At 33.9% G+C, this 8,553-nt stretch overlaps 1 protein-coding gene and 1 long non-coding RNA gene across 5 annotated transcripts; both read right to left on the bottom strand.

The window, feature by feature from the left end:
• Positions 1–476: 476 nt before the first annotated feature.
• LOC140184739 (uncharacterized) lies at positions 477–1,563 on the bottom strand. The gene is made up of 2 exons (XR_011882299.1): positions 1,427–1,563; positions 477–1,352 (listed from the first exon to the last, which is right to left on the bottom strand). It is a non-coding gene; the product is annotated as an uncharacterized lncRNA (long non-coding RNA).
• Positions 1,564–2,230: 667 nt separating this feature from the next.
• Positions 2,231–8,020, bottom strand: LOC112802231 (AMSH-like ubiquitin thioesterase 1). 4 transcript variants are annotated; one of them, XM_025845343.3, is made up of 14 exons: positions 7,601–8,020; positions 6,715–6,779; positions 6,495–6,570; positions 6,236–6,415; positions 5,984–6,078; positions 5,447–5,552; positions 5,331–5,377; positions 4,619–5,042; positions 4,419–4,508; positions 3,992–4,054; positions 3,820–3,894; positions 3,516–3,578; positions 3,073–3,125; positions 2,231–2,558 (listed from the first exon to the last, which is right to left on the bottom strand). In XM_025845343.3, the coding sequence occupies exons 1-14, from the start codon at positions 7,715–7,717 to the stop codon at positions 2,384–2,386; spliced, it is 1,629 nt and encodes a 542-aa protein (XP_025701128.1). In that variant the 5' UTR covers positions 7,718–8,020; the 3' UTR covers positions 2,231–2,383. The 4 variants fall into 4 exon arrangements, with proteins under 4 accessions (XP_025701128.1, XP_025701129.1, XP_025701130.1 ...); XM_025845344.2 differs by having other exon boundaries at positions 4,652–5,042; XM_025845345.3 differs by lacking the exon at positions 6,236–6,415 and having other exon boundaries at positions 7,601–7,993.
• Positions 8,021–8,553: the final 533 nt, after the last annotated feature.

Below are 8,553 nucleotides of genomic sequence, written 5' to 3'. Positions count from 1 at the left end.
GAAAAAATCTATTTCCTTCTCATCCGACTACTTTTCTTTAAGATGCCCTACCAAAAATGCATGTATCTCTCAAGGCTTTGTCTTTGGTGGGGAAAGTATTTTTCGGACCTTGATGGACCATATAAAAATATTCCAAATGAATGGCTGAGATTGCATCTGTATTAAACTTTTAGAAATATCAACTTTGACTTAAAATTAAATGTATTTGCAAACCGACCTCAATATGGTCTGGTTTAACCAATTTTATAATGACCGGTTTTTTTAAACAAATTGTTAAATGATTTTTTTTTAATTTTGTCACATGGGCCACACCTACAATCCACTCAAACAAAAAGTCTAAGCTTAATTACTACTCACTATCCAATAATATCACTTATGCCCTCTAAAACTTCATCTTCTACCTTTTCAAAGTTCTCATATGCATAAGTTTTTGGAAAAACTAAGATAAAAAAAAATCTAAAAAAAATATAAGTACATACTATAAAATATTCGTCAATTATTCAATATATTTAATTTAAATACAAATAAAACATGAATAATGTATCAGACAACAGTTCATAACAGAAAAAGTAAATATTAAAATAATAATAATAATAATAATTCATTATAGTAATTAGAATACTAATAGCAGCCGAAGATAAACAAAATTCTGGCATTGAGATCCTGGGTTGAGTCAAGTTTCCAATCCGAATAGAAATTCGGATCAAAGGTTGATGGATTGCATGATTTCGGCGCTCAAATCGAGGGTAAACCTGCTGGAAAATTCTCCTCCCGTGGCCGAGTTTTTCAGCAATGAACACGCCGAGTCAACTCAGTTGATGTTTGAAAACTCGCTCTGTTTCATGGTAGGGTTCATGGCAGCCAACTTCGCAATCCTCGAAGCTGCATTTGAGAACAAAACGGAGCTGAAGAGGTTCTGCGTAGTTGATTTCGATATAGGCCACGGAAAACAGTACGCGAGCCTTCTACTCGCGCTCTCTGCGCGTGGAAGAACCCCGCCGGCCATGGTAAGGATCGTGGTGGTGGCGGACACCGGCGGCCAAGAAGAGAGATTAAAATCTGTGGGCGAAATGCTAGCAAGACAGGCAGAGAGGTTTAGGATCGGATTCGAGTTCAAAATCATTCAGGTCACTCAGCGATTCTCCGAGTTGACCCGCGAATTGCTTGGATGCGATGCGGATGAGTTTCTAGCTGTGAACTTCGCTTTCAAATTTAACTGAATCCCGGACGAGATCGTGTCCACGGAGAATCCACGCGACGAGCTCCTGAGGCGCATGAAGTCACTCTCACCGTTAACAGGAAATAAACGCGAACAGAAAATAAACGCGAACACGGTGCCGTTTTTGAAGCGCCTGGAAAAAACCTCACGTTATTTTTCATTATTTGTGAACCGAACTCTATACTTTTCATTATTTTTTTTTATTACCTGGTCCATTAAGGTCTAGAAGATACTTTCCCACCGAAGAAAGCTCCATCTCTCAACCCCCTGAGTTGGCATTACAAGAAAACATTTGATTGGTGAAGAGAAAGATGTAAACCATAACCATATTCAGCACTAGGCTATGGTTTGCTTTAATGGACCCAAATTGAAGGAAATACAGACAATGGACACACCAAAATACATAATTGTTACTAGCATGGAATGCTTCACTTACAAGTGGTGGTTGCCTTGTTAATTTCGTTAAGAAAATAGTTTATTTGTTAGGGGAAAAGGAACTCTCGGAGTCGGAGGAGCATTTTGTTCCATCAATTAATGATAACTACTAGTGAGTAGCAATGTTGGGATTGAGATGTCAAAACGTAAAACTCTAGCATATGCAATTGAAAACACTTGAAATGTGCATTTAGATTTTATAATGGTCAAATTACATCTTTCTCAAATTAATTTTCTATCTTATTTTAATTTTTAAATTCGTTGAAGAATTATTTTATCCAAACACACTTTTGTCTAAATACATTAACTTTTCAATGAATTAAAGAAAAAAACAGCTATTTTTAAAAGGGAGTAGTAGAACATATGGAGTCTCAAACTCTAATATCCGAACATCAAAAGTTAACTCTATAGTGTGAATAACAATTAACAAGACACAGGAATGTTGAGGATACTTTCAGCAATGATTTTGAAATGTTTAGAATTAATCTATCTTCAGAAATTAAAGTTGAGGATTTGATTAAGTCCTGAGTGAATGCATGAAAAGGCATTGATGAATAGTAAAAATACAGCCAAGAATAACAATCAAAAGGGAAAGATTTCTTCTTATACAAACATGGCCAAAACCTGCTTTCATGATGGCCACGGACGGCAATGGCAAACCTTATATTCATAAAGAGGGAAAAAACATGGTATACAAACAATGATGAAAAAGAGTGTTGCTATCACTTATCACCGAAGATCAATTACATCAAATTTTAAATCAGGATTCATGTAAACATCTGTACAAGTGTTGTAAATAGGACCACCATCTGGAGGCTGACTGTGTGGATGAAAGCCGCGGTGCTGGCATTGTTTGATGACGTTCATTCCACCAGGGGTTGTCAACCGAAAAATGCCATGTTTTCTGTAGAATGCCATGTATGAGAACTAAATTCAAATACCCATTTTTTGTGTAAGGACCAATACTATATATTTTGAGGAACAACCATGGTTAAGAGATTTCCTCCAAAGTTTATGCATGTATTATTATTTCGGTAAATTACAGTAACCTATTCTAAGGTTGGGCAACATCACACATGGGCACACCTTGATATATTGTTATGCAGACACTAATCTCTCCTCTTGTATTTATAAAAAAGGTCAATGTCACATTTTGTAAATTAGAATCGCGACGAGTTTAATATAACTTAAATTCAAAGGATGGTTGGTGTATGCCTTTATTAATAGGAGAGCATCATGTGTAATATCACTTAATCTTAAGGAATGTCAATGTAATTTGCCCTTTATTAATTTTTCTAGGAAGGATTTTACATTCTTTTCAAGTTTCAACTTATGGTCTCTAATTGTGCTTCCAAAATTTATTAGGGAAGATGCCTCTATGAATCAAGAATTCAAGATACATCTGTGATGTGCCTTACCTTGAACTGTCTCTTGGTGCCATAACTATTGCAACGGCTTCTGGAAGCATAATCTGAAGAGAGAACATACATTTACATAAGCAATGAAAGAAAGTATAAAGGAATCACCTAATAAATAATAACTTAGTTTCGTAGAGTAACAAAGGACCGCAGAAATTTATGCCAAATTATATGGCAGGTCCATAAAAAATTTCAGGAGCATAGAAGCTTGTATGTTCTATATGAAGTATACTCTAAACTTTATGTTCAGTAGATAAAGGTTTATAGCTGAATCTATCATGACAGTTATGAAGAATTTGACATAAAAGTAGAAAACACCATCATTAAAATCTCTTGGTTTTCTCTCTTCCACCATTTTCTCTAAAAACTAAACAAATTCATCTCCAAAGACAAAGCAAAACAAATCCATAAAAATAATCTTTAATTAAAACTAATGTACTTACCTGATATGAGTAGTGAGTGTGCAGATCAATTGATGACATGAAACAAGATTGTGTAGGATGTGTCTGGAAATCACAAATAGTGTGTCAAAACAACAATTCAAGACTAGCAGATAAAGTGCAAGGAATTTAGATTTTGGCTAACTCTATTTTATGAGCCAAATGAAAAAGTCAGATATTGAGAAATTACACCCTAAATGACATAATTTCTTATAATTTTTTTTTCATTTAGGTAAGGAAATTTAAAAAAAAAAATCTTTCTACAGCATGAATCAGTTCCTTACAAAGGCAAGATTTGAAAACTCACATGTATCCACCCAAGGGGGAAAAGAGATTGTTTATCCTGCACGTCAAATATTTCCTCTTCATTTGTAGCCTGACACTGCTCAGAAAGTAGTAAAGTACATAATAATTGTAAGGTTTTAAAAAATACTAGTCATACATATGCCCAAAAATATTTATAAGGAAAGATTTCTTACAGAATCTGATGTTGACTCCTGCTTTGGGATTATTAGAGCAGTAATAAAAAATTTTCTGTTTTTCTGCAATCAGATGTATTGAAAAAATCACAATCTCACAATTGAACTATATAGTACTTAAGGCATTAGGAAGCTCAACCACAACAACAAAATTTTCCTAAACTACCATATTAGAATACCTTGCATCTTATACATGAATCCATTAACACAAACATAGCTAAAGTAAATAAGAACATTGTTGCTATTGCAAAAGCACAAGACCATGAAAATAGGAAACCTAGTTTCTTTGAGTCTCGGATAGATTCTGCAATGGATAAATTATCGTTTATATAATAGGTAATATGCAACTCAATTTCAGGGACCTATGCTCCTTTTAGATCTATCTTTGCACACCAATTTAAGTTAACAAATTGTCGACATCACTTACAAGCAGACCAGCAAGGATACCACAAGTCTCCAAATTTTTGTCTGTATTTGACTTGGCAAGCTTCATAAAATTTTCCATCATAGAAGTTGACTGCAAATAGAAGCATTTATTAGGAACAGAGAGAAAAACGTCAAACTTTTATTAACATTTAATTTTTCAGAAATTATCAGCACACAGAAAACATTTACTTAATAGAATACATTAAAGATGGATAAAATGTTATTGGCTCTCACAACGTGCAGCTGCAGAGGCGACTCAGCATGAACATAACCACCTGATGACGGAATATCTGCCTTGCATCCTGCCTCGTCAACATGAGGTGACATTGCAGGGACCAAATCCTGTACTTCAGCAAGTACAGGTGGAGGAGAAGGCTGTCTGACAACTTCTATTTGGGCAGGGGGTTTTGTTGCTTCAAAAGAGATCAGAGAAGGAGCTTCTTTAACCCCAATTTGAGCAGGGGCTTCAGATTCTTCAAAAGAGATGAAAGAAGGAGGTTCCTCAGAATGCCGGGTATTGCATTCCACGCTCTGGGCAAGATTTGAATCTAAATCTGATCTTTTGTTTTCTGTGATGCTATTATCTTTTTTATTACAACATCCATCTTCCAAAGAATGTTGTAGGCTGTATACGGGAGAACTTGGTCAGATGGATGTAGTTAATGTATAAAAAAATATATAAACTAACCCGAGATGCATTATATAGCTGCAAACCTGTAATTTTAAAATATTTAAGCTCTCAAAATCAACAAACCCTCTTAAAGTACCAACAACTTTAAATTGAGTTCCATTATTTTAGAAAGACCAGGATACAACATACAATTTTTATTTCTTTTTTTCACAACAGCAGGGAAGCAAAACAATAGAAAAGGTCGGAAAATCATTGCAGAATAAACTTAAAATAGGTAATAACCTTGGTATTTCAACTGGAGATAGATCTGTGATAGATGGATATCTGACCTACATCAAGAGAGAAAAGTCAGGATGATCTTTGAATAGAATTGAATTTACAGATAAAAGCTAGCATACCCCTTTATCACTTGTAGGTAATCGCAAATGCCCATTAAGCCCGTGGGGACCAAGGAAAGAATGTTTAGAGCGAGTTTCCTCCTTTGCAGGCGTAAGATTTAGAGATCTACAAAACAGTAAGAAAAAATGCAACGGACATCTTAGTCAAGCAACAGGTAATCCAACTGGGAGTTTGGGAATTTATTTTGTATATCTGTTTCATTATGAGGATTGTATTTTAACCAGCTGGTATAACCAAAGAAAGGACACATTGCAACAGTTTAATGCTCACCCGCCTAACTAGGTCAAAGTTTATATTATGAAAATCAATGCAGTAATGTAACACCTCCACTATTATTGGCATAGGACAAAGATACCACCTAGCTTATCAACCTTCAAATGTATAATTTAATCTCATGAATATGATCATTACAGATAAAGTAAGAAGAAGAATGGAAGTTTCACATAACTTAATTCTATGACTGAAAATCTTGAAATTATGCAATATCATAACCAAAAGGAAACCAATCATAAATTAATGAAGAGTCCAATACTTACCGTCTTTGCAAATGCTGTTGGACAGGCCTGGTATAAGAGAATTGTTGGGTCCTTGATCCTTGGTAACCAAATTCCATGGCAGTTGGTCTGACTGTCTGGTCAAATATACAATATCATAGGGATGCAGAACTTCTTTTCAAGGAGAACATGAAAAATAGAGATTCATTTGCGCAAAAGAAAGTATGTAATTCTAAAGAAAGATTACCACCGGCAAACTACAATCTTCAAAACAAATTCTCCTGCAAATATTACCTTTATTTGGCCATAACTGCCCACAGTTTGCTTTTTCACTGGAGAAAAATCCATTAAATTATTTGAATGAAATTTTCCATGCTCATTTTGTTGGTAAGAATGTCTACTGTTAAGCTCATTGATCTTCTGTTGGACCAGTGGTTTCAACTTCTCCAGTTCATTCATGGAAATTATCAATTTCTACGGAAAGATTTTGAAACTTAGATTACATCAACTATTTTATAATAGATTACCATTTGAAGGAGAGTAGGAGATAAACCTTTTTCAATGATTCTTTTTTGCTTTGTGGAGATGTTCTATAATCTCGGTGACGTGGTATTGTCTCGGATGCCAAACTAGTACAAAATAAAAACGATCATCAATTCAGTTTGACGACAAAATTTCATATACGACGAAGTCCAGCTACGTTAAACCATTCAGCTGAAGCAATCATAATTTGTGTCAAATAGTCATTTATTACAGGACACTTTTTGTGATACCTAGAAAATCTTAGGAGCATGACATATAAGTCGATAATATTCCTCTCTGTCCGAAAGATATCAGCCTGCAATGTAAAATTCAATATTCGGAATTTAGATGCCACGCAAGAGAGAACCTAAACAAGAAGTGCGACTACAAGAAAGAACAAAATAATTATTCCAGCACAAAGGATAATTTAACTATTACCCTTATATCCAAAATATATCAAGACTGTAAGGGAAAGGAAAATATGAAAAAGATGACGGAATTCACGCATGTCATTTTCCTCATCATGCTCACTTTTTAAATATTTCATTCATCTACTATAGGAAAGTGTGTACTAAATATTTTTATTTCAATAATTCGTACTCCCCATTCTCAAGTTAAGAGATTCTCCATGAACATAACCAATATACTTCCAAACTCAAGTACAACAATGCATTCATGATGCATAGTAATTAGCAAGAAGCTCTTAACTAGTGCAGATTGTAACATCTCAATAAACCCTTTTGCCCATCTATCTCTCCCTCAACCTTAAGTATACCCCAACACAACCAATAGCAATTCATTAAAAACAATACAAAATTACAATAAAAACAAAAAGCAGCTCCATTTTTTCCCTTAAAAAAAGGAAGTAAACCACAAAACTCCAATTAACTAGGGAAGTACATTGAAATCCACCAAACCCTAAATTAGACCCTAGTTCCAACAAAGGGTTCCCCTTACAATTATATTCTCCTACACACAACCACTAAACGAGCTCAAAGCAGCAATCTTTATCATCAAACTTAAAACCCTAAGTCCCTTACTCATTGTTAAACCCTTCAAGACTCAACCACAGAGATTAAGTTCTAATACCAACATAGCTAAAATAATTAGAAGAGAATATAGAAAGAGAAGAAGAACCTGTCTGAGGATGTTATCAGCGATGCGATAATAGAGTCGCAGGCCGATTCGATTATCGACATCGAGTCTCTGTGTGCTGGCGGCGATGTTGATCGTGTTCGAAGAAGAAGACCTCATTTTTTATTCCTATTTTCTTTTTTCACTGTCTTCCTTGTTAGAAACGCGGCGACAACAACAACAGCATCGTTATGTGCGAACTTTATGATGTTGTTGTTGCTGTCGTCGGTGAGGGAACTAGGATTTTAGTCGTTAATGGCGGCTTTAGATCAAAGAGACAGAGAGGGAAGAAGAAGATGGGGGAAAGCAATGACCAATGGAAGAGGGATTTGTAATTTTGGTTTGTTGTGAGGGCAAATACGGAAACGCAGCGTCTCTACTCTCTAGGATCTGTTTGTAATTTTGTTTCAGAAATGTTATGTTAGAGAGCCAATTTTTTAAAATTAATTTAATTTATTTTAAATTATAATTTTTAAATTATAAATTTTTTATCATATATCTTAAATTATAAATTTTAAAATTTTAAAATAGTTTTAATTAAAAATTAATTTTTATTTTTTGCCCTTTTTCTAATACTAAAAACTAGCGACCGACAGTTGTGAAAAATGAATTTGTAGCCAATTAATGAATTGAAATATTTTATAGGATAATTTTTAGGCATATTTATCAAATTCGCTCCTATTCGATTAGTTAAATTAAAAACAGTTATTTGGTTATAAAATCGGATTGGAGTATCATTTGAATTGACTAACCAATTAACTCGATCAAATTTAATTAAAATTAGTTAAATTCAGTCAAAATTGATTAAAACAGGATAAATTGATTTTGTCAAATTCGAGAAAATTTGATCAAACTAGATTAAATTATTATTTACTATATATAATTTTTTATTAAATATATTACATACATAAAATTGAATTATACTTACAAATTTAAAAGAAAATAATTTTTATTAT

This window comes from Arachis hypogaea, chromosome 5 (genome assembly GCF_003086295.3).
Source record: "Arachis hypogaea cultivar Tifrunner chromosome 5, arahy.Tifrunner.gnm2.J5K5, whole genome shotgun sequence".
NCBI classification, from domain to species: domain Eukaryota; kingdom Viridiplantae; phylum Streptophyta; class Magnoliopsida; order Fabales; family Fabaceae; genus Arachis; species Arachis hypogaea.
Note: the sequence above shows the minus strand (reverse complement) of the source record. Positions and strands in the feature narration are given on the sequence as shown.

What these genes read in the sequence shown, in the direction of transcription:
- LOC112802231 (XM_025845343.3), bottom strand. Translation starts at nt 7,717, where the DNA reads ATGAGGTCTTCTTCTTCGAACACGATCAACATCGCCGCCAGCACACAG. An exon ending in ACATTTTATCCATCTTTAAT is followed by an intron (nt 4,509 to 4,618) that starts GTATTCTATTAA and finishes TTCTATTTGCAG; the next exon opens with TCAACTTCTATGATGGAAAA. An exon ending in ACACTCACTACTCATATCAG is followed by an intron (nt 3,126 to 3,515) that starts GTAAGTACATTA and finishes TTCTCTCTTCAG; the next exon opens with ATTATGCTTCCAGAAGCCGT.